We start from the raw sequence: 25,836 nt of genomic DNA on the forward strand, positions 1-25,836 counted from the left end.
GACGTGTGAGCGCTGTCAATGTTCTAACCAAACTCTGGGCAACAAACTGAATTTCCAAAGAGGGATAAATAAAAATCCAGTTGGATCATGTACACAGTCAAAACAGCATAATTATCTAATATCATGATTAAGATGAGACAGCTCTTTGACCGATCTCTAGTCCCCCCCCAAACCCCCAAAGCACAATATCAACGACACCAAAAAATAACGTAGCAAAAATAGCAAACCTTGAATCGGTAATAGTTACAACAAGCTCCAGGTTCGGTCGAGCTGCTCGTGCCTCCGTGGAGAGAGCGCACATACGTTACAGTGCATCTCTGAGTTACATTCGGCCCTCCGTCTGTCTGCTCTCTCACTGCAGATGGCTTCACAACTAGCTGCCCTCACCCTCAGCCTCGCCGAGCTCCGCCGCAGACGAACCAGATATCACCCGTGCCCAGACCGCTCCGCCAGTCTGCCGGGGCGAGCCTGCTCACACCACCCACTCCGATGGGAACTTTCACCTCCACTCGCGTCCAAGAGTCTCTCTGATAGCGAACCAAAGGCGATTCCACCCCTCTCGTCGCTTGTAACCTGTTTAACTTGCAAATGAAGCCACAGAAGAAGGTTTTCTATCGAGGAGCATCCGATAGTTAAACCTAAATAATCTGTACATGTAGCTTGATGTTATCTTCTGCTGAGATTGATGTTTGTGTCCTTAAAGCAGGCGTTTTTGGCAAACTGCTGTCTGTTTAATTGTGTTTACATGGATTCTGCTCCTTTCCTCTTCCGGTCCTCCATCCTTCCTAACAAGCACGATCTAGTCTCATGGTCCGAGGCAGCTAAGTTAGAGTCTGAGGTCAGTGGTGAAAACGCAGCATTGTGGCATTTAGTAATCTGTGTCCCCCAGCTGAAGGATACGTGGATATCAGTTTGGCGTTACTGGTAGCCCACAGGGCTGTCCATGAGCGGGCTGGAGCAGTAGGGGTCTTGGGGGTCTTGCAGCTCGGTCTCCCGGGTCTGGGCGTGGTCTTCCTCGCCCTCCTCTTCCTCCGCCGGGCCGTGGCTTGAACTCTGGGAGCTGGCCATGGCGCCATAGCTGTGGTGGGCCGGGGAGGGCATCGGAGTCAAAGCCAGCTCTGGCTCCAGCAGCACGGACGCCACAAACAGCTGAGGGAGGCAGATCAGCATGTAGTTTATGATTGTGCCACGCAGTAAATCAGCAAATTCACGGGGAGCGTGTGAGATGAAAGTATGACTTTAGATTTGGGTTGGTTTGCCCAGCCTACAATTAAGATGTAAATATGCGTAAATATGTATAAGAATCGTGATTATTGTGTAGCACACAGTCAGCATGACATAATGTGCACGCGCTATGTTTAGAAAAGAACAAATAACAGCTCTGAATGCTCACATTATGGATCCAGATTCAGAACATATTACGGAGACAAGCGTAATTTATACGCTTTGCAGGATCACACAGGTTGTTGTTTGTTCGGTCGGATGGTTTATAACAAATATTTTAAAAGACATATGTTATGTAACTGCTAATTTGAGCTTTGAGATAAACGGAGATGAGTAAAAAATTACAATGGTGGCCTTTGAAGCTCACCCAGGAATTGAGCAAGCTACTAAATTTAAATTATGGCACCTCGATTTGCATATTGGTTTTCTTCTAAGGCTTGATTCTGTGACATCCCAGCCTGGGAAAGTCACTCAGCAGCAGCTTCTGATGTAACTTTTACACAAATAAAACTGAGCCTGCTGTCTCCAACACCAAAAAAAATGGTTGTAAAAGTTGCATATGCTCAAATCTTTAGCACTAATATAAACAAATGTATATTTCTTGGAAAGAAAATGTCAAAAGTGCTGCAACATGTTTGAGGCAAAGAGAAGAAGTGTGGTACTGTACACTGGAGGCGGTGGTGGATGTCACAGTGCTCCTGTCTGCATCAGTGAACGTCCCCTCTGTTGGCTGATCAGACATCTGAAAACAGAAAGAGTGAAGGATTACTTATGCTGAAGTGCACACGCTTCCTTCGGCATCGGCGCGTCTACAGGTGAGTTTCAGGCGAGCTGACCTGGTAGCTTGTTGACTTGTCTGGTTGCTTCCTAAGGCACAAGCGGAAGAGGTAACAGGCGATGCAAGCGATCAGAGACGCTGAGGTGAAGAGGGTGATGGGATGAACCGGACCTGCGAGACGGCGAGGAGGAGAACGTTACATACGGACTAACGGCGGCCTCGCAGTTACGAAACCCGTGTGACGACGTACCCAATCTGAGCACAGAGAAGAAGAGCAGCCAGAACATGCAGAGGATTGGAGCCACGATGACCTGGCTGATGGCCGCTCTGTGGATCCGCTGGTTGAGTTTGGTGGGAACGTATGCATAGTAGATGTTGTACCGGTCGACCATGTGCTTCAGGACCACATAGAGGAGACCTACATGTAATAAGACAAACACACATTGGCTGATCTGTGGACAAGGTTTGATCAGTTCACAGGGGCAGTAGAGTAAATCAACAACTGTGGTACATTTACAGCTTTGACAAACAGATGATCATGAACCCTGTTGAGTCCTCAGTGGTGTCTCTGTGTTTTTTTGCTTGTAGATTCTGAATTAATGAAATGATGAGAAAAATGAGTGAAGATCTCAGGTGTTCATCTTCAACAGTTTCTGAGATGTCGTCGCTCAAACAGCCTCAAATTTACATGTGAAAGTTGTTTTTTTTATTCCAGAAAGTATTTAATATGTGAGGCTAAAATGTCACAGACAGCGTTTTAAATATCCAGAGTTTAGGATGTAAAGGTTTAAAGCGAATCGTCGATGGCCGAGGAGATGATTCGAGGTGGAATTAACCAACCAAAAAAGACTGAAGTGAAGTCTCTCATCTGAATAACCGTCTGTTTTTAACCATTTTACTTCTCTTTTGCTGAATTAAATCAGTTTTCTCTTGATTTTCACTGTGAAAACTGATCAAACGTACAGACTTGCATGTTTTATAAACCAGAGTTTGCCAAAGTTGCTTAAGTCCAGCAATTAAAAAAAACAAAAAATAAAACATGGCTTGCAATAGAGAGAACTCAAAAGTGTATATTGTGGCACAATTTTAACGCAATAAATCCAAAAATAGAGAAAATAAAAGTGGGATTTCTTCTCCAAGTGTCCACAGGTGTTACAGAAATATGCTGGTATTTTATTAATTGCATTTTTTTAATTGTTTCCATGCTTTTCTGTAAAAGCAAAGCCTGCAGTTCAGTCGAAAAGCCCCACAGCTAAGTCAATAATGGCTTTTCAGCTGTTTACAAGAGCGCAGAACTATTATTATTTTATGTTTTTTACAGAATCTGGTTGGTGTAAATGCTTCATTCTTGATGCATTTTGAAATAAGACATGCAGACGAGAGCAATTTTGATGAGATTTGCTTTTTTTTCCCAGACAGAGCCGTATATCACAGATGATTAGCTCAAGGCCTGTCTGAAAGCTGAAAATCAGATGTTGTTACAGTTTCTGGTTTTGATGAATGGTGTAATTTTGGCGATGTTTTAAAGACAACATGCCTCCGAAACCAGCCAGCAGGTTATGGGTTCAGAGGGTTCACTAGTAATTAAAAACCGACAGAGACACGAGAGCACAGACAGAAAACTTTGGCACGCACCGTATCCATATTACATACTTTGTCCTGTCTACCGTCCCAGTCTCCGGAAACCTCCGCGCATAAAAGTTGGAAGCCTCAAACGCTTGGCTTATATATCTGATGTTTATTGTACAGTGACATCGTTATGATATGGACTGACATTATAAAAATGGAAACGTGTCTTTAAAAACTATTCAATCCGGTTTTATTTACACAGCGCCATACGTCATCTCGAGGCACTTCAAATAGTCGGGTCGAGACCTCCCAATCTTATATTATATTTAGAAACCCCCAAAATTTAACGATTCCCTTTTTAATCAGTTCAGCAACAGTTCAGCAACCTCTGGCAGAACCAGGCTCAGGGAGGGCAGCCGTCTGCCGTACTGGTTAGGGTGAGAGAGGGGAACAGAAATAGACATTTGTCAGCTTTATATTTTGGTCCTTGTGCTTCCTCTCAGTGGGTGTTTAACTACAGATATGCCTCAGGCCGGTCACAGAGGAATGTTTGCGAGCCCAAAACGCCGATCTGCAGAAAACAACACAGGTGAAACGCACAGAGCGAGCAGGGTTTGGTGTATGAAAGGGGCCATGTTCGGACTGACAAATAGACTGCAGAAGTAAACAGAAGCTTGGTGAGCTCTGGGCAGAGACAGGAGCAGAGTGGGCGTCTGGCTCGCAACTCACTGTGTCTGGGTGTCTGGGACTACAGCAGCAAATTCACACAGTCTGCATCGGACTGGCAGGCAGGAGAGGAGAGTGAGGTTACAGTACGAGCAGAGCGCACACACACACACACCGCCGAGAGGGAACGTGATGGGACGGCGGAGAAGAGGTGGGTGATGATACAAGAGGGTAATTGTACGTCGCTCACCGAAGGGTGTAATGATGGGACATGTGATGCTGTAGGTCATACTGACAGCGAAGATGCACATGGTCCATGCGTACTCCAGGCCAAACTGGAACTCGTAAGCTTGGCTCTGCAAACAAAAAAAAATGCAATGAGCGTTTTTAAAGTTCAGAATCAAACCACGTGTCGAGCTCCGAGGCTCCGCTCACCCGTTTGACGTGAATCCGCTCGGCCTGGGACTTGGCGAAGCAGAGGCGGAGGGCGTACACGGTGAGCGCCGGGATGCGGAGCAGCTCCATGGACGTGCCGATCAGACTGGATGTGATCACGTAGTTGACAAAGAACGCGCCGTTGTCGGGGAGAAACACGCACCTGCAGCGAAGAAAAAGACGAGACATGGGTTGTGCCTGAAACTGAGATGAGTTTCCTTTTGGTACATTATGCTGCAACTTACTGAAATTTGACATCCTTCTCATCCAGGAAGTGGACATCAAAGAGCCAGGTGAAGAAGAGGTCAAGACTAGAATAAAATATAAAAAGGATAAAAGGAGTAGCCAAGCAATAAAAATGGGGTAAAAGCAAAAATGTGTCTAAAAACTGACATCATGTGTGCTGTAAGTTTACCTGGACAGACCCAGGGAGGGCAGGATGATGACCATGAAGACCAGCAGTAAAAAACACTTGTGCATCGTCACTTGGTTCTCTCCAGATCTGAGAACATGAATGCATATTTGGTGACAAGCAACATAATAAATCCCCCCCAAGTGGAACGCTGTAATGCAAAATCAGCTGACTCCACATTTACACGACTGTTGGGTTCATTAGCACGAGCTACACTTTTCCCTCCAGTAAACAGTCGATTTGCTTTCGGTCCATTCGCACATCACGCCTGCACAACACGTTTGTGGGGGTGGTTATGTAAAGAAAGGGTGCTTATAGGTGCTGCGTGAGGTTGTCTCCTTATGCACAGTTGTTGCCGCTCCTCCTCCCCGCTAGTCACCAAGCGCCATGCTTCCTCTGCGCATGGTGACTACTGTGCATATCATTATCCTCACATGGAGATCTCTATGACAACCTGCCCAGAATAACAGTGCAGGGAGAGTGACAGAGAGAAGGAGGGAGCGAGTAAAAAGAGCAAGAGGGTGAAAGAGGAAAGAAAATAATAATTGAGATGTAAAAAAAAAACTACTGAGAGTTGAGAGGAAGACCAGCAGCTTCACATCAAGGGTCCATTTGAAGAAGCCAAGGACCGGCATTTCCATTTCAGAGGACGGAGGAGAGTGGTAGATGATGGCTGGTGAGTACCTGGTCCAGTGGGACTCGAAGAAGGCGGAGTAGTAGACGATGAAGGGCAGGAGCACCGAGAACGCCCACAGCAGGAGGGTCGGGAAGAACTGGGTAATGACCGGGCTCTGTGTTGGACAGAAAAACGGTTAATTAACGAGAGCAGGAGAGGGCGAAAACGAAGCGCCGAAGTCGTAAAAGTTGTTCTGAAACTCTGACCCTCAGACTCTCCACGGGCCTTGTGACGTTGAACTTGTCCATGGTGTTGACGATGATGGCGGGAGTGGTGAGGAAGAAGAGCAGCAGGAAGAGGAGGATGTTGAGGAGGACGCAGCGGAGCCACCAGCGAGATCCGCACACTGACAGGTTTTCCCTGGTGATGGGGGAAAAAAAATAATGAGGCTCAGTTCACAGCGGTCCAGCGAGACGGACGGGGCGGTTAACACACTCCTCTCCCCTGAAATTGCATGTACTTAATGTATTGACATATGCCTGAAATAGCCAGCCTCGGTGGAAGGGAAGGGGGCGAGCGTGTTTCCACTGCGCTGGACTGGAGAGCAGGTTGGGAGCAGCACACTTCAGCGCTCCGTTTTAATGAAGGAACAAAAGTCCCCGTTCAACCTCGCAGCCTCCTACTGCTCCAGTGGTCTAGTTAGTGCACATTCATACAGAGACACGAACACACTGCAGCCAATCAGGCGTGAAGCACAAACAGTGAGCGCTACCATCGTTTTGGTTAATCTCCCATACATATGCATCACTCATTCGTTACATAATCTCGCTGGGACTGCTGCATTTGCTTTCCAAGATAAGAAACATGCACTGTAGCTAATCCACTAGTGAGCGAGCTCTAGATGGTGTTTGAGATCTGCCGCACACAAGCGACAACAACAGATGCATCTTCAGTGTCCTAAAAGAACCAGAGCAGTCACACTAATGCAGACACCGATGTGCCTGATTTGCATAATGACGGGCACTTCCCTGTACTCTTGAGGTCCATCATTACAAGCCCTGTTGCACAGACAAGCATTATGAGAGCCCGCAGAACCTTTGCTCTGAAGTCTCGTCTCGATCCAGAGGTTTCCAAAGATACCAAATATGTCAGGCTTAATTACAGGGAAATGTGTCTAAATGATGCACAAGTCATGCAAAATTAGATATTACACTCAAAATCTGTGTCTGTGTGGGTTTCCTTTGGGTGCTCCGGTTTCCTCCCACAGTCAGAGGACATGCAGGTTAGCTGGATGCAGCCGTTGCACGGTAGGTACAGCATACGAGGGGGAATGGGTGACTGTCCAGGGTGCATACATGAGAGGAGGATGTATTATTTGTTAACCCTCCTATTATCTTCAAATTTACTTTTATCCTTGGGTTCAATTTGACTCCAGCAATTTAAACCTCCAGAAAATGTCATAATTAAAATTGCTACCCAAGTTTATGTGTAAATATCCCTTTAAATAAAACTGAAATAATTAAGTTAATGACTTATTTAGAGATGTTAAACCCTGAGTAGATAACAGGAGGGTTAATGTGGACAATTGTTGAGACTTTTAGGATAATCGAGGGGAAATTCAGGAGGAATATTGGGACCCTTGAGCTTTAAGGAGCACCACTACAAAAGCTGTGTGAGTTCCAGTTACCAGCACTCACCAGATGATGTCACTGGGAGCAGGTGCGTAGCTCACACCCCACTTGTGCGACTGCACCACAGTAGTGATGCTGGACTGCTGGGGTCTGCGGCGGCAGTGCACGCGGCCATAGTCCTTCACGATGCTGGAAGAAAAACAAAACGAGACGTGCTGCAGGAATTCACGCATCAGCAACGCCGCCCTTATGTCACACACTGAATGTGACATCAGGCCCTACACGATGAGGAAACCTCGATGTCACGCTGCCGTTTACTCACACCGCGGTCATCCTCTCGTCGCGAAAAGTCACGAAGGCGATGCCCAGCCTCTTCATGGTGATGCGGTTCTTCTCGGCGTTGAACTCGTCCGTGCGCTTCTCTTCTAACTCGCTGTAGTACTGTTCTGCATCCACCTGCAGAGAAAAAAGTTAGAGCACACATTACTCCCTCCATCTTTCACGCTCAGACACTTTCCCAGATTCACACTGGCAAGAAATCACACTGCTGCTCCAGTTACCTACTTTAGCATTGCAGTGCCATCCAGTGGCAACACGCTTTCTGTGCACTGCAACTCTACAAAGTAAATCCCAATAGTTACCTTTTCAAAGCCGCATATGTCGCAGCAGAATATCTGAGCGCATGGGTGGGTCTTGATCATGATCTTTCCCTCCTTCTGGGCCTTTGAAGCGAAATACAGCCTGCCCTTCATCGCCTTGCGCCTGAAAAACACAGCATCCTCAGACAAGAGCCCAATAATCCCAAACTGTGATGCTCCGGCCTGTGAAAGGTCCCGTACCTCTCCAGGTCCAGCCTCATGAGCTTGTGGACGTTAAAGCAGAAACGGATGTCAGTGACGGTGCAGCTGGGGTAGGCCTCACTAGATAGAGCAGATAAAATAGTTAAATCAAAGTGTAAGAGTTGCACAATTAAAATTTCAACCATTATAAGGAATCTACAGACTGTGGATGTGCAGGAATGAAAGGTCCCGAGAGGATTTAACTTGACTTAACAATAAAACAGAGAAGTAAACATGTGTACTGGAAGTGTTTGGTGATGAGTCCTGGGTCAGAGATCTCCCTCGGTATGCAGGTGATCATCAGCGTTCTGGCGACCTGTAACACAAGATACAGCCTCGTGTTCAGTCATGTTAGGGTCCAACTTTTCTGCTTTTGGTCCAAACAGAAAGATTAAATAAAAAGCTTTTATAGTCCACAGATCCTCTGACCTTTCCTCCTTACTTTCTTAAATGTTACATCTCAGCATATATTAGATGGATTCCATGAAACTTGTAAGGAAATTTCATGTTCTCCTCCAGATGAGGTGTAATTACTTAAACTTTTCATCTAATGCAACGTCAGGGTAAAAATTTCACATTAGCTGATGACTTAATACCTGTAATACTGTCAAACCCATCAGCCCGAGTCGTACTTAGCGTTAGGAACCGGTACTTAGGTTACTTGAAATTAGCAGGTAAATACGGGTCTTTGTAATTGTCACTGATAGCACGTTAGCATGCTGCCATTAGCGTGTATCTGAAGCCACTGCTCTGCTCACAGAGCTGCAGACTCTTCGTTCTGGGGCCTAAAGTCTTAGTGATAAACTGCATTATGACGTCCTGGATATCGTTCTTGACTCTACGGCAGCAATCTGTGTTTTCTGTTGGGATGTGAACGTGCAAGAAAATCCTAATTCTCACTGAATATTTTTACTATAGTATATTTGTGCATGGCACATCTTTCACATTAGTACATTTTTTAATCATAGTGCATCTTAAATTTTATCGTGCATTTTGTAGTAAAGTGTATTTTTTCTTATTTCAGATTTTTTTTGCCTGACTTTAGCAGATTTATTTGTATTGTGGTGGTGGTCACTTTACTCTGTTTGCTTCCTTCTGGGCATCAATAAAGTGTTTATTGTATTGTATTTCTATTCTATTCTATTTTTATTGTATTCTATTCTGGTTTGCATGACTAGTTTTGCAAGAAAAGGCTGAAACAATAACCTCCTAAGTGCTTCAGTAGAAAGCAACCAAGCACTTTTTAATTATTGTTTGGTTCTTGTAAATGTTTCACCTCTCATCCAAGAAGCTTCCTCAGTTCTACTACAAACGGTTGGAAGTTTCAGGTATTTATTCTGATCCCTACATCATCACACATCACCGGCTCACGACTCCCATGAATGCAGGTGTCAGTGGTTGTTGGGGAGGATCCAGACTGCACTGTGAGGACCTGATAAATCGTGATGCAGTCATTTCTTAACAAATGAGGGGCTATGGGATGGAGGGGTGAGAATAAATACCTGGGGTTCCCTATCATACAGGTTAGAGCTGAGGAGGCCTCTTCATTAAAAGGTGAAACGTCTTTACAACACCGTCTCTACTCACCCGGCAGTTTAAACACATTTCAAATCAGAACTGAGGCGGACAAAACAGAAAAGCCTGGTTGCCTTCCACTGAAGATCTTATGACTTGAATGCCTGAGAATGTACATGCATAACCACTTGTTTTCCTGAACTAGGTCCCTCAGATCTGAAAAAACAGAGGAACTGACTTGATAAGATGGATATTTTTGCAGTGGAAAAGATGACCGGTTGCTGAAATCATACGATGCGGCGGTGACAGACCTTCTCATCTTCTCTGTACTCCAGACGTATTGAGTGATGAGCCATACACAGCAAAGTGATGATGAAGTACACCAGAGCAAAGATGCTGTGCAGCCACAGAAAGCTGTCCCTTTGAGGCACATGAAGAAAAATAACAATTATAGATAGTTTTCTCTCTTTTTTTTTTTCACAGGTTCTGGGATGTTTCATGAGATGTGATGTCATTCCAGCAGTGCTAGACTTACTTTGCGCTAACATTAGCCAGTGTTGTTCTTCCAAAGTTTTCAGGACTGTCTCCTGTAGGGATAATGAAAGATGACACATGTTAATTTCTGCAGCGACTTAAAGGAAACCCCTCCTCTTCTGTTTGGAGGGTGAAGCACAAATCAAGCACTATTTAGAGAAAAGGTTTTCCGACGGCAAAGGTATCCGATCTGATGAGTTTTGCACAGAACCATCGCAGTCGTGCTCAACTGTGCTGCTTCAAATTGGCAGACCTTTGTTTGCTGTTGCCATGACAGCCAGTGAACGGGTGTTGGTTGGTTTTATGACTCTGGTGACACATCGGTCCATATGATGACAACCAGCAGTAATAAAAGCGCCCTGCTCCTCACAGACCCTGTAACGGGCTCCTGCCTTCATCCTGCTGTGGAGTGGCGTTCTCAACACTTCCAACTAAACAAGCACACAACTGCCAAAAGGCATTTCTGTTGCTATTTAGCAGCTGGTTATGTCCACCATCCCACCCCTGGCACCTACATGTTTACTGTATGTTAAGAGGAAATGAAGCACTTTCTATTCCTACAGCGTGACTCGGGGAAGCGTTTGATGACTTGCCACTGGCACGCTAGCAACTCCCAGTAGATGAAGTGCAGCCTTTATGTATGTGTTGTTGTTGTTGTTTTCTGAAGCTAAAAAAACCTCATCATTAACTTTTTTAAAAAAACTTTTCCACTGACGGTTTAAAGCTGAAGTTTCTGTGCATTAAAGCGATCCACATTTAGGGTGTGATTGTATCTGTGTGGCCTGGGCGCAAGGTGCCCCATGTGTGTCTCCTGCCTGAGGTTAAGGATATCCCTTGACTTTTCAAACAGTCGGCCGGCTAGACAATTATGCGAGGACCAAAATACCCAGGAGGTTCCCGGAAAAGTTGACCGGCAGGATCACGGCCAAAGACAGCAGGGAAACCACGGTCATGAGCAGGATGATGTGGCGCTGGAAGGACAGGTATGTGACGGCATCGATGCCACATTTGCTACGGATCTCCTCATCCCTGCGGAAACAGAAAGAACGGGAGCCGTCAGAGTCCCAGATTTCTCTCCAAAACATGACGGAGGGAGAGAGATGCTGCAAATGGCTCCTGAGGTGTCAATGATGAAGTTTCCACACATGCAGATGTAATGATAATCAGGGCAGCGTGAGCTTAGCGCAGCATTTGTATGCGGCCTGGACAAATGGACCTACAGCTTCTAGCTCATCATGAGTAAACTGGTGGCACCACTACTTATGTGTCAGAAGCTGTGGTTACCAGGCAGGAGGTTCAGGAAACCCAGTGTAATAAAATAGAACAAAAAAAAAAAAAAAGAAGAAAAGAAGGGCACGTTGGCAGCCCACACATTAAGAACTCGCAGGGTGGGTTTGCGCTTTCCCAGGGATCCCAGGGTGAGCCACTGGCACGGCAGCTAAAAACAGAAGCACCCAAACTCCACCATAATACTATAGAAACCATGGATACCATGGAAATTGCTTTTTTTACAGGTCTAAATCTGTTGTGTGCAGTCAGACTCGAGCAAAGTGCAAATATTCAAAGGGGAAACCACGGCACCAGCGAGCCCAGACTCGTTTGTTTTCGCTGCTAAATGAGATATAGCGCACGGCTTTACATCTGACGGTGACATCAGCTTCGCAGGCGGACGGCCAATGAAATGATGGAAGCTAAGATGAGAGAGGGGTGAAACAATTACGAGGGCAACTGCTTTGTGCTTTACTTACTTCATATGGTAAAGAGATGAGAGCCACGAGCAGAAGCCCTGGAAGGAGAGCAGAATCATAAAACAGCTGATGAATTGGTTATTAAAAAATTATGACACACGAACGCGAGTCTCCGCACACCACATCTGGCTGCTTGAACGCATCCACTATTTGCATAAGGTCTGCAGAGTGACACAAAGATGGAGATTTAATAGGTCTAGCCTGGAGCAGTAATCACTTTACTGCAGCCTCAGCTCTGTGTAGGCACAGGGCGATGACTACAGTCTGACTCTTTGACTCGCGCTGTTATAAACATGCAAGCGGTGACCTCAGTCTATCACACAGGTGTCATGGAGTCACAGACAGTCCAGCTGAGTCATGAGCCAAACTTTCCTCTCGCCACAGTTGACACAGTGCCATCTTTAGAAAACTAGGCCATACTGCTCAAGTTCAGCGTGCAGCATTTTTAGACATCAATGCATCACCGGGGGAATCAAATGTGACACTGCAGTGTAATTACAGTAAATAAATCAAAACATGATCAGGAAGACAAGCAGACTGTCTAGCATCATTGTTATTGGTAATGATAGCGTTTCCTAAAAGCGAGGCCCTCTCCTTCATATTTTGCAGCGTGCAGATGACTGGAATCTGCCAGTCTGCTCCTTCAAACACTGTCCTCCTTTACCATAATTATACTATTATAGTGATTGAAGGTACCCTGTGGAATTTCTTAACCACTGGTGGCACTGTAGAGCAGAGTTTGGATGAGCAGGTCCACGCATTGTTTGGATATGTTATACCCATGGACTGTATATAAAGATGGATGAAGCCTCCATGATGTCACCCACAGTTTTTTAGAACAGCGGTTTTGGTGCAATCACCGTCCCGGCTCCTTCCAACTAACCCAAATACAAGTAAAGAAGTGGAGCATGAGTGGAGCTGTCGTGTCATTTAAAGCGACTTTAAATCCGAATACAATTTATATGGGTGAGTTATATAAAAATTCAACCCTCAAAAAGTTCTCACAAATGGATTAATTAGCTACGGAGACCAAACAGGTTTTATTCCTACCAGGCTGTGAACATGTTTATCTCTGCTGTAAAGTTGGACATTTTAACATGGAGGTCTATGGAGATCGAGTCACAGCCTCATGTGGCCATTCGAGGAACTGCACGCTTTTTGTCATTTCCGCATTTTCAGTTCAAAGCTCCAGATGTTTCTGCTTAGTTCTACAACCGTGTGTGCGAGCATGAGGCTGAAATAAGTCGCTTGGCTGCGAGGGTGATACATGTCAAACGTCCTCTTTCATCAAGTCTTTTATAGCATCTCGGAGCCATTAAATGAACATCTCGGGGATTGTCCCATTGTAAAAGCAGAGAAAAAATATTGTGTTGTAAAGCTGGCTCTGTAGTAAAACGTCCTTCCCGGTTGCAGTTGCTGCGCACATGACCGTTCTGTGTGCGAAGCTGCCCCGGCCAACAACAATGGGCAAGACAGGGGAATACTTTCCATTGCGTGGTAAGAAGTTTGGTTAATCCTATTCTGCTGTGGAACCGACAGAGTCTCCATGGAAAAAAAAAAAAGAAAGAAAAAGAAAAAAGACAGTGCCACTGTTTTTTACTGCACCGGTTTACTTTCTGGTATTTGACAGTTATAACAGCTCATTCCTCCACCAAGGTGACGGCTGAAGCAGCTACGTTTTTAGTGCTGTTTGACTGTCTGTCAGCAGGATGACACAAAAACTACCCCACTGAATGTCAGAAAACTTGGCAGAGAGCTGGACCAAAGGAAGAACTCCTTAGATTTTGGTGCAGATCTAGATCACTATTTTTTAAAATTGTTAAACAGGACATTGGCCTTGGTAGAGGTCTGTGCTCTCTGAGTGGGCTTGTAGTTTATATGGCCAGAGAACAAAGTTTGGCAAATGTGCCTGCACGTGTCCATCTTTTAAATCCAATATCCATCAAAACTTTTTCCTGCTAATTGCCACTGATAAGCAGAACTCATACAATACTAAGTTTTTCCACATATTGAAAAAAAACAACATACTAATTAGTGCTATTATAAGAGCAATTATTAATATCATCATTTTCGTCATTACATATGTCAGGGGTCTCCAATCCTGGTCCTCGAGGGCCACAGTCCTGCATGTTTTAGATGTTTCCTTCATCCAACACACCTGATTCAAATGATCAGGATCGTTATCAGGCTTCTGCAGAGCTTGATGATGAGCTGATCATTTGAATCAATATGTTGGAAGAGGGAAACATCTAAAACATGCAGGACTGTGGCTCTCGAGGACCAGGATTGGAGACATATGTGAATGTGAGCTCTATAGGAAAACATTCCTCTGCTGATAGTCTACGAGACACTCATTCAGCACCTTTGTTGTACCTTTAGCGCACATAAAGTGTGTTTTGTTGAGGGAACGCGCCGTGAACTCCACAAGGTACCTTCAACTGGTCTGAGGATGCTATTAAGGGCTTTGCTGCTGCTTTTAAGAGGCAATGAAAAACTCTGACACTCAAAACTCACCATGTCCTTGGTCTCGGAGTCAGAGGGGCTGGATTCTGAAGGAGACTTCTCTTTTTCACTCGGTTCTCCATAAAACAGGGACGTGAGACTGAAGTGGGAAGATAACAAGACACAGATAAGACATAAGATAATAAGACAGACATTGATCGTGACCTGACGTGACCTTATCAATACACCAGGACGTAACCGCTGCAGTCCCAGCACGGTCCCCGTCTGAAATCAATCCATCGCACACACGGACGACAGGAAATGCATACGGTGTGGTCTGATCTAATAAAGCTAGTGCCCTGATCGAGTTTGCGGATATTTCTCTGCGGGCCAAACCACTGACAGTTCAACAGCGCGTCAAATTAAGCAGCATAATTGAATTACTATGAGAGAGGACCGCTCGGCAAAACGCACAGATGCTGCTTGCCCTCGAGGTCTACGAAGCCGCCATCGGTCAGGCGGAAACAATCGAGACCGCACTCCCCTGGAGAGGAGATTCAGGTCGAGCAGAAGAAGACCTCTGAAGAGTCATGCAGGCTGTTGGGGGGGACCTGCACTCGTTTCATAACTCTAAAGATAATCAAAATACAAACTGATTGAAAAGAAACTACATTTGTTGATAAGTGGTGAATCTTTAAAGGATAAATCTGGTCATGTTCTGTGTTTCTCTGTCTGCAACTTACATGAAAAGACTAAAATAAAACATGAATTATCCTGCTGACCAGTTGCTGCAAGAAGCACCAAATGTGTGTTAATCCACCGCTGAAAATAGTCCCTATCAAACACATTATTACCTGTATTTTAGTAATATGTGCCCAGCTGGTTAAGGAAACTATTCAGCCTTTTCAGAAACTTAAATACATATTTTTGTTAACTATTTTCAACAGATCTTCTGAGTCTGAGTGACACAAATTGCATAGGGAGGTCATAAAGTAAAAAAAAAACATAATAAAGGCACTGGTGATTTGGTCCTTTTCTTGAATTTAAAGAAAATTAGAAAAACATAGAGTAATGGCAGCTTTATGGCCTTTCCCACTGATTTATTTATCACAGAAAAATGGCAAACAATAGCTGGTTCCAGGTTCTCAAATATGAGAATGTTCTGCTTTTCTGACTTATTTATTTTTGACAGTTGTAAATTAAACGTGTTATGGCTGTTTTTTGAATTTTTATAGCTTAAACTAAATAAAAACCTACCATTATGTTAATCAGTAATGGAAATATGCAGCAGTTTCAGGCCTAAACTAAAAGAAGTGATGAGATTTTTACATCTAAACCTTTGTAAACTTGATGTGTATCCACTGTGTTAACACTTTGGAGTTTGATGTGCCAGCGTTCACTCCAACAACAATGACTTCTAGTAAGCAGAAAGTTCCTGCAGTAATGTGAAGTACCATTCACACTCAGCAGAGGGAGCTGCAGCATCAGGACTCGCTCCACTCAGAGCTTTTACTCCATCTTAAGCGTTGACGTGGCTCACAGGCCGTTTTCTCGTGTGTTTGTGTGAGTCGGGGATTCACCTGTCGTTCTCCATCAGCAGAGCCAGGCGGCCGTAGTCCCACGCAGCCTTCCTCAGACAGGAGAAGATGAGCAACAGAAACTGTAACACAGAACCAGAACGTGGTGTCAGAGCCTCTGAGGGTCTGATTTACACAATTACACGGGCTGAATATCTAAATACTTACAAACCCGTCTGTAAATCCTCATAAAGAGCAAACAATAGATTGGAAACGCAGCAGCAATAATGAGCCATCTTCCTCCTTTAGGACGTCTGGTACGTGGTTGTCTTGGAAACTACCAGAGACAGGTCAGCGTGCACGCATGAACACATGAACACATGAACACATGCTGCGCGCTGATGACAAACGAGCGTGGTCAACAGCGAGTACACATCCTCCACAAACCAGATGAAAAAGTGGACAAAAAACCTCATTCAATCACACACTCCAGTGGCTTCGCGCTCATCAGCTGGTTCAACATCTGCGTGCGTAACTGGACCGTGATGGATGAATGTTGACGAATGCAAATTGAGGAGTAAAAAGTGCTGATGAATGCTGGGAGCATTAAATCATTACCTCATTGGAATCGGGAGGACATGTGGCTTAGTGGGTGGGATGACAGCTGCGTTAATAGGAGGAAAGCTCCCATAAATGTTGAATGAGTCGTTCTTTAAGGATCTAAAGTCATGCACACGCGAAACTTGACTGAGGCCTGTGGATGAATAACGAGCCTCAAACGGGCCCAAAAACTCTCCCTTTGTTTTTGTTTTTTTTCCTTCTCAGGGTTTTTCTTGGTGAGCAGCTCCTCCCTGTTGTTTTATTTCATTCCTTCTCGATGCGTGGGCACGCTCTCCTCAAGTCCCACAGATGATTTATTCTGTATGATGATGGAATTGATGCAGAGGCGTGCTCCCGTCACCTGGGGGGGGGAAGCGTGCTTTGACTCATGCTTGTCATTAAGAGGCAGCGCTTCAACCCTTCTGCGTTGGCTTGACAACCGGCCGGCGATAAAATGAGCCAATTAAAACATGGGAGGTGGCGGATAGAGAGCGATATCAGCGCAGAGATCAAGCTTGACAAGGCCTGACAGCGGAACTGAGGTAGCTGACAGCTGCAGATGGGAGCCTATTATTATCTGGGACGCAGCAGGAAAATACGCGTCCGTGTTTGTAAATAGTGCGCGCGGCGTATTGTGGGAAGTTAAAACAAACGGATTTAAACTTGACATCCTTGACGTGCACATAATGCGTCTGTGTTTGTTCTCGTTCACGATTATGACATCCACACCTCAGACGAGGAGCAGACAAATAAAAAGCTCCTCGGTGCTGAATCTGAAGTTTGCAGTTTTGCAGATTTTACTAAAGGAAAAAAAAAAAAGTTAAACGTTCACCTCGAGGGGAAAGTTTGGTTTATCCAATTACCTAAACGGCATCACTGGACTGGTGGTAATGCATCCAATAAACAGTTTTTTTTACCCACAATGAGAACATTAAAGCTCAGAAAGAGGCCAAGGTGGATGGATGGCGAGTCTGAACCCTCTCTGAGCTTTTCTTCTGGTCACTGCTCAGTAGAGACACTCTTTTGCACAATTTTCTAAAATATTAAGGTGGTATAAATCCGTTTCTGTTGACATATGAAGCGACGGATAATGTTCTCAGTCATGACTTTTGGATTATTGTAATTAATTAGAAAGATGTGGCAATGAAGGAAGACACTGGTGAAGTTTTTGACCTGATGTTATGAATTAAAAATGCTTCAAATCTTGTTTAAAGTCAGAAGAAATCAGTCAAATTAAGGGAACAGAATCAGAAGAGGAGCCTCGTTAAGGTGGAACAGTGTGAAAGAAGTTAAACGAACATTTACCAAAGTTTTCTTTTCATGCCACGTTGTACTTCCACTCCTCTGCACCTCACTGGGAAATATTGTACTTTTAACTTTACTACATTCATCTGGCAGCTTTATAAATTAGGACTTTTATGCACAAAACATCTGCAGAACCACCAACTAAAATCTAAGTTAGTGTTTCAAGATTAAGTTTATATGAAGGTTAAGCTACACATTAAAATCCAGACTGGATTTACTGCTTTATTGTCGATAATGAGGGTTAGAAATAAACAGACACAGGTCAAATATTTCTAATCACTGACGTGCGTTTGTGTTGACATGTTTCAGTTCATTTCACACGTCCATGCGTGACGTCCGGAGCTCCCCACGCTGCTGCTCTGTCTCATTATCATCAACAGCAGCAGCAGAGTGAAGTGTTGAAGACTCGAGGTCCGTCAGATACTACATGATTTACAGAAATAGCTGCCTGACTGTGCATCACCTCTTGTTGTCTGTTTGTATCAGGGCTCTTCACAGCGTCTTAAAATGGTGTTGACAGCTTTGGATATATTGAGAAACCTTGTTGTCAAGGCTCACTAAGCTGCAGCGGAGAGAAAAGACGAGATGATTTGGAGCGTGTGAGATGGACAACAAGTGTCCTGTTAAGGAGAAGAAGCAGACCTCTAACTGGTCCTGAACTGGTTATATCAAAGAACTGAGAACTATTTGGATAATTTGGTGGTGTTGATTTTAAATGAGGCATTTATAATAAATTGCAAAACCAAAAATGACAAACCAGATGGTGGTAATGTCTTGTTTTCTTATTCTTTTGTGATAGAAAACTAGTTATCTTTTGGCACCTTTTTGGGTCCACCACCACCACTGGAACAAAACAGCTAATCAAGAAATATTTACAATTTCATTCAGCAGACGCTTTTATCCAAAGCAACGTACATTTGAGAGTAGATCACATTCATACACCAATGGTGACAGAGCTGCCATGCAAGCTGCTGCCTGCCATTGGGCACAACTTCGGGTTCAGTGTCTTGCCCAAGGACAGCTGTGGAGGGGCGAGGGATCAAACTGCCAACCTTGCAATTAGAGGACAACCCGCTTCACCACCTGAGCCACATCTGCCTATTTAATAGTTTAATTATTATTATAGTAATGATTGGAAAATGTCAAAATGACATTTTGACGACCAGACTTATATCATGTCATCAGCATCATCATGTTAACATCTGCACAACAATGCTTTGCACTGATTGCACTTTACTGATAATTTATTTATTTATTGTTCATTCTTTGTATATATTGTACATATTGGTATGATTATTATGTTTATGTTTAGTCCTGCTGTGTTCTTCTTTTTTAAAATTTGCTGCTGTAACAATGTAAATTCCCCCGGCGTGGGGAGAAATAAAAGATTATTATCTTATTATTCTGACACTTCATAACAAAAGTCCGTCCACGCTCACTTTCCTGTCGTGAGTTGTGTTTTCTGTCTGTATCGTGTGTGTGAGTCGTACCATCCAGAGCACCACGTTGATGGCGAGCACCGTGGGCACTCCACCGAACGGCAGACCCTGGAGGACGCTGCTGCGGGAGTGCGAGCGGTAGCATCTCTCAGCCGTGCTGTTCTCCTCCCCAAACGACTCCAGGAAGCCCAGAACGTCCAGCTCCACGGGCCGGGCCTCCACGGGGGGCGCTCTCGTCACAAACGGCTCAGACTGCGCCATCAGCGCTGGATCATACCTGAAGGAGGAGGAGACACAACACAACACAACACAACTTATATCTCTTCGGTCTTTGAGACACGAGTGTTAAAGCTGTCAGGCAGCACACGTGGTGAAGTGCAGTTATATCTGCTTTACTCATAATACAAACGGTTTCTATAATAACAGTATTGTTGATATTAAAACAAAACTTTTGCTTTAAGTTTTGTTCATAAGCACGGGCGGAAGAAGTACTTAGATTTGTACTTAACCTCTGAAGAACTGGCATCCACATGCATAGTTAATTTTTAAAAAAATATTATTTTATTATTGTTATTGTTGCATTATTGTTATTTTTAAGTATTTTATTATTTTATTTTTTTTAATATTTTTAAAATATTTTTTATATATATATTTAAAACATTTTCTTTCTTTATTTTTTTTATTTTATTTAAAAAAAATATCAAACAAGAACTTGGGTCTTAATAGGTTAAGTAAAAGTACTGATACCACAGTGTAGATATACTCTGTTACAAGCAAAAGTAATACTTTAAAATCTGTGCTTAACATCAAAACAAACTTAACTCATATAAACGCTCTGATTCTGACCTATTTCAGAATGATGTAAACTGCTGGATTATAACAACTGATGCATTCATGTGTTCATCGCTGGTAAAGATCATGTAATTATTCTACTGGGTAGCTTCTAATTTTGCTCTTAAGGAAGTTTATCCTAATTTAGAATATTACATCATTTTATATTAATTTAGTTTCAGATCATACAGGTTATTGTATTATTAAACTAAATCAGCAAAGAAAGTAAAGTTGTTGAAAAAAAAAAAGTAGTTTGTAGCAAGTGTCAAATAAAAAAGTAAAATATTTGCCTCTGAACTGTGAGTTAAAGTATAAAATGGCAGAAAAATGAAGAAAATATTCAAGTAAAGTAGAAGTAAATGGTACATTACTTTCCACCTGTCAGCTAAAAAAGTGTACACAAGTGACACTTTTGAGATAATCTGTTATAAAGGTGCATTTAATGACTTAAAAATCAAGCTTTCCAGTTTGTAAGTGAATGTGTTTGAACTTCTGCACCCATCCTTTAAATGCCCTCTCAGACGGCAGAGATCTGTGTTTACATGACGTGAGGATCACAAGGTTTGCGCATTTCAATTGAGCCGCTGACAAAGGGTTCGCGATAAACGGTGAAATTGGGACTTCACTGGCTGCTGTGACTCATTTTTGCCAGACAAGTGCCACTCACTGTGAGTGCAGTTATGATAGCGTTTGGAAAGATCAGTCTAGTGAGCATCACGGTGCATTAGCAGTAATTGATCTGTTGCTTTATCTGACAAATGGAAGCTGAGATGTTACATGAATGTGACAAACTGAATAACAGAAGCACTGCAGGCTCTTTAATGAGCCCATTTAACTGGATGCACAGGAACATATTTCAACTGAGTCTAAGAAAAGATTCCCTTTAACAGTTCAAGAGTAAACAGCAAGTTTGAACAGACTGCTGTCACTGCCGCTCGCTGTGTGTTTCCCTCTGTGTGTGGAGCATGCATAGGACACTACCACTCGCACTGCCGTGACCACAGAATGCATGGAGGCCTGAACCATCTGTCCTCCAGCAGCACACACTAGTCTCACTTTCAATCAATACAGTCCCGACTCCTCGCTGCTCAGCCTGTGCACACTCCTCGCTGAATAAACATTCAGAGGAAATGGAGCAGCAACAGAGTGCTGACAAAGCTCTGCGTCAATATTGCAAATTCACACGACTAAAAGACATCAATTATCAGATTGTACGAGAAAAATGAGATTGCACAGTATTAGCTGTTGGTACTGTGACAGAGCGGTAAATATGCTGTCTGCTCCGCAGCAGCAAACGCCAGCCAAAGCTGCATTACGATGCTCCGTCGTCCAAGAGCTGCGAGGTACCAGAGTGATTTAAAGGAGACGCTTAAAGGCCTCCAAATTGGCACACGGCGCTGAACCAAACCTCGGTGTGATTTATCACTGCGCCAGTGATGTCACTTCCTGAGAAGCTCCATCGCGGCTCTTCACCAAACGGCGCTCGTTGTGCAACAGAAGCCACAGCAGGATATCTGGTGTAGGAGGCGAGCTGATCAATGGCAGAGCTGCTGGGCTGCTGTACATCACACTCGGAGGGGTCTGGTGAAGAGCACAAGTATAAAAATACAACCTAGTCATCTTTGAGCGGCTCTTTCTGCGCCACTGTTGCCTCTTTGTCGGCTGTGAAACCGTACGGCTTGCTGTCGATACCCAGATACTGTCGTGTGGACGACATCTGGGCCTCCCTGTGGAGACGACTGGGGAGGAGATTCCCTGAGGATGGATCACAAAGTGAATCCATAACATGAACACACTCTGCCAGTCTGCAGAGCTGGTTTCCACAGAAGCCGATTCACCGTAGATCACTTTTTCTCTCTTTGCCAATAATGAATTTAAGCCGTCGATGTGCACCGAAGGCTTGTTTCTCTGCTGAAAATGGATTGTTAAGCGCATAAAACAAGGAGGGAACGAGCTGGCTGTCCAAAACCAAGCAGAGACTCATTACACTAACGATTGTAGTTCAAACAAGTCACTGAGTTATTTATGTTTTACAGATATTGGATGATAATTAAACAAACAGGATTTGTAACGATGCAATCAATAGAACAGCAGCTCAACCAGAAGCACAGTTTCTTTATCGTGCTTTTCTTGTAAAAACATCACAGGAGTCCTATTCTTAGTGTTTGCCAGATTTTTTTAAATCAAATGAGTCAGCATGTCAAACAGCCTGATGGTAAAAACTACAGTAAAACAACCCATTCAGCGTCTATTTTTATCCCCCTGAGATGAGTTGATGGCAGCAAACAAAACAAAGAGCAGCTGTGTGAAACGAAGCAACAGGAGCCAAATCAAACAGAAATGATGCCCCATTACGGAAGACAAACACAACCAGCCAGCTGTAATCTGGAAACACACCGAGCACTAACGCAGTTTGACGTGCACAAGCTTTTTCACAGACCTCCATCGACTCGCTGAGCTTTTCCTCCACTTACTTCACACGCTGCCGATGCACAAACTCTTGTTCTCCACCTCCAGGACCGGGCGAGATGCTGAAGGATGCAGGCGGACTGTGGCGTGGTTTCACACAACATTTGGACAAACGTCACAGCATGACTCAGCAGTTTAACGGTGAGGCTCCGTGGTTATTCTCTCTTTAGACGCTCAAACATGCTCGCACTGATCCCAAGATATCCATTTCTCCTCCAGCTTATTCAACTCTGCAAATCTGCCGGCTTTCTAATCCCTTCCCTCTGCTCCTTCCTCTCCTCCTCTGAATCAGGCTTCCAAAGCCAACGCAGCAGATTACAAACTGATGTTTGGCTTGTGAGGCAGCGTTGTGCCTCCCGCTGGCAGAATGAGTGAAATCTCTCCTCTGTGCTCAGCGAGGCTATTACCATCACAGATGCTGAAGTCAGTGCCGGAGCAGCGAGCTGGTGATGGAATACACCTGAGCTGGAGTCAGAGAAGCAGAAAAAAAGGCGAGTTGTAAAGAGGAAAAAGCAAACTCAGGCCGGCTAATCTGCTCGACGGAACAGAAAAAAGAAGCTGATGTGTGAGAGTGAGAGAGAGAGAGAGAGGAGAGACATCATCCCTGAGGTGATACAAACAAAACAATTAAGACTGTTAGTCAGCAGATCAATAACTTGCAATAAAGCAGGATTCAAACCAGATATCTATCATTCCTCTCCAATAACACTCTGATTAAATCAGCCTCTATTGATGCTGCAGCCTGGATCCTTTCAAAGCACCGTTATATTGATGAAGTCACCAGCTTTACACTTAATGGTCGGTTTTCAGAAAATGAACTTTACATGTCACTGTCTCTTTCAATTTTTAAGTTAAAAACCTGCAAAGACGTTTACTTTGACCATACGACTCATTTTAGGATTGTTTTAAATGGGCCTCCTTCAGGAAGGAAACTCTCTCTGAGGCTCCGTTCACACGCAGCAAAAACGCTGATATTTCAACCTGCCTTTGGTTTACACGTAAACGAAGATACGAGTCACCGAAAACGATCACATCTGAAAACTCCAACCACAGTGGAGATTTGGAAAAACTCTGTCTTTACGTTTGCATGTAGACGGGAGGAGACAGAGTCTGACGTCACAGTATGCGACAAAAGCGTCACATGTGGGCGACCATGTTTACAGTTTGGCTACTGTGATGGCCCAGTGTCAGCTGCTGCCATGGAGGCCAAGAATTCCAGTTACCTGTGGGTCCCTGAAAGCATCAGGACGACCCATAAATCTCAGCCATCCCTCTCTTGCTGTCTCTCTCATGTCTTTCGGTTACCTTTTTGCTTTGTTTCTGCTCCACAACAACACCTTGCATCCCATCATGTTCACTCATCCACACCTACACTACTGATATTACTGATGGTCACACACCATACTTACTATGATTTGTTAAATGGTTTTTGCTTCTGGCTATAATAAATATCCTTATTTTGAGTTAAATCTGTGTTCCTTGCCATTTGTTATAACCCACGAGCCAGGTTGTGACACTACTGTGATAGAAATCTTGTGATAGAAGTCTTTTACTTGGTTTGTACGACCCTCATGGCATTATTGATGAAGTAACAGAAAGTGATTTGTGCCATTCGTTGTTGTGTTTATTCCAGGATTCTGATTGGCTAGTATGGCTTTATGCTTCTCGCTACACTGCCCCCTATAGGTCTGGCTCATAGCAGCTCTTAACGACGGGTTTATGTGGGTTTGTGTAAATGAAGATTTTTTAAAAACGATCTATTTTTTGAAAACGTAGATCCATTTTTTAAATACCCGACTATGTGTGAACGTGGCCTGATGTGCATTCAGCAAAACAGTTGACCACTGACATGAATGAGCGTGAGACCTGGACTTTTCTCCAGGCGATCATTTGACACGGCAGGATTCACAGCACAGCCGTCTGTTTTGAACTCATGTGGTTGGCGAGTTTGTCAGATGATATAAAATCAGTAGTTTAATGGTGCAGAGCAGCAGCTTGGACATGGCTGCTGTTTAACGTGTTGACCTAACGGGCTGCATGTCGGTCACTCCTTCATACACGTTTCATCGTCTGAACAGAAAACACAAGAACTGATTTAATGGAAATTTGGCTTCTTTAAACTGTAAACTGACTGAGTTCAGGTTGCAGGAACCCACACAGTCCTTGTTTTTCACATTGGTCCTATAGCGTTGACCAGCTCTGAATGTCCCTCAATGTCACAATTTCCACTGATTTGTGAACGTACCATTAAAGCTAATGGTGGCTTTAGTCACATTACTGCTAACATGATATTTTTCTATTGTTGTGAGTGTTAAAAACAAGTAATCCAGTGATTTGCTTGTGACTGAGATGTTTCAGAATGATCAGAAGCAGCTTCTAGAAAGTAAAAAAATAAAAGCTGGTGGACTGTGAGGCAGCTGTGGTTCACCTGGAAGCAGTGGCAGGGCCCAATTATACAAAGTTTGAGTGTTGGTTCATGAGGTTTAAAGTAGCACCTGGGTCCAGTTCTTACTCGCTTGTAAAGCTGGAGGAGCAACAAGTTTCTGAGGGGCTTGAGGAATGGCTTAAGCAAAAATCTTTGTACCTTAACAGCTTTAATTTTACACCTCCAAGTTTATAACCACCAGAAAACACAATAAAAATTGATTTGGCCTTTAAAAGTTTCAGTGTGCTAAAGTCTAAAAAGATAAAAACAAAACCAACAGCAGAATGTGAAGCCCAGCAGCCCTCCTCCTGCTGGTCCTCCTTGTCCCCTCTCTGTTCTGAGCTCCTTCCACCACATGGGCTTCGAATGTGCAAAGACGTTTAAGCTAAAAACCAACATTTCTTCTTCTCCTAAACCAAAGTCCTCCAGCTGTACTACGGTGCCTCTACATCCTACTGACACTGCTCCTCGTACAATCTCACCTACTCGGGGTGACCTGGCAAAAATCTCTTGCTGCATAGCACAAGTGGACAATAACTAAACACAAAGGTCAGTTGAGGCTGCTGGGAATGTTACCAACTCTACAGATATTTGGCCATATGTCATTTTGACTTGGCGCTCGAGGAGAAGTCATCGAAGTGAAAGAAATCCATGTTGACAGTGGACATGAATGTGTGAACCAATTCCCCCAATAGAGTTTCATATCTTTCCACCACAAGAATCTCATGGCGACACTACAGGAAACAATGTAGAGTCACATAAATCACTAGGATCCATCCCCTTGGGGCCAACACTTGTTAAACCATCCATCCATTATCTATACACCGTTTAGTCCTCACCA

At 44.0% G+C, this 25,836-nt stretch overlaps 1 protein-coding gene across 1 annotated transcript; it reads right to left on the reverse strand.

Moving 5' to 3' along the window:
* Nucleotides 1-918: 918 nt before the first annotated feature.
* tmem63c (transmembrane protein 63C) lies at nucleotides 919-19,531 on the reverse strand. The gene is made up of 22 exons (XM_008283218.1): nucleotides 19,322-19,531; nucleotides 15,990-16,069; nucleotides 14,482-14,569; nucleotides 11,968-12,005; nucleotides 11,106-11,248; nucleotides 10,221-10,272; nucleotides 9,997-10,105; nucleotides 8,413-8,486; nucleotides 8,171-8,251; nucleotides 7,973-8,093; nucleotides 7,654-7,787; nucleotides 7,398-7,520; nucleotides 5,967-6,120; nucleotides 5,769-5,875; nucleotides 5,088-5,174; nucleotides 4,918-4,983; nucleotides 4,673-4,835; nucleotides 4,488-4,593; nucleotides 2,253-2,420; nucleotides 2,061-2,173; nucleotides 1,892-1,966; nucleotides 919-1,149 (listed from the first exon to the last, which is right to left on the reverse strand). Exons 1-22 carry the CDS (start codon nucleotides 19,529-19,531, stop codon nucleotides 919-921), a joined length of 2,523 nt encoding a protein of 840 aa, XP_008281440.1.
* Nucleotides 19,532-25,836: the final 6,305 nt, after the last annotated feature.

The sequence above is a fragment of the Stegastes partitus genome, unplaced genomic scaffold, assembly GCF_000690725.1.
Source record: "Stegastes partitus isolate 25-593 unplaced genomic scaffold, Stegastes_partitus-1.0.2 Scaffold8, whole genome shotgun sequence".
NCBI lineage: Eukaryota > Metazoa > Chordata > Actinopteri > Pomacentridae > Stegastes > Stegastes partitus.

Coding starts and splice junctions, on each gene's coding strand:
- tmem63c (XM_008283218.1), bottom strand. CDS start 19,531: ATGGCGCAGTCTGAGCCGTTTGTGACGAGAGCGCCCCCCGTGGAGGCC. Junction 5,876..5,966: donor GGCCCGTGGAGAGTCTGAGG/GTCAGAGTTTCA, acceptor TGTCCAACACAG/AGCCCGGTCATTACCCAGTT. Junction 2,421..4,487: donor TCCCATCATTACACCCTTCG/GTGAGCGACGTA, acceptor TATTACATGTAG/GTCTCCTCTATGTGGTCCTG.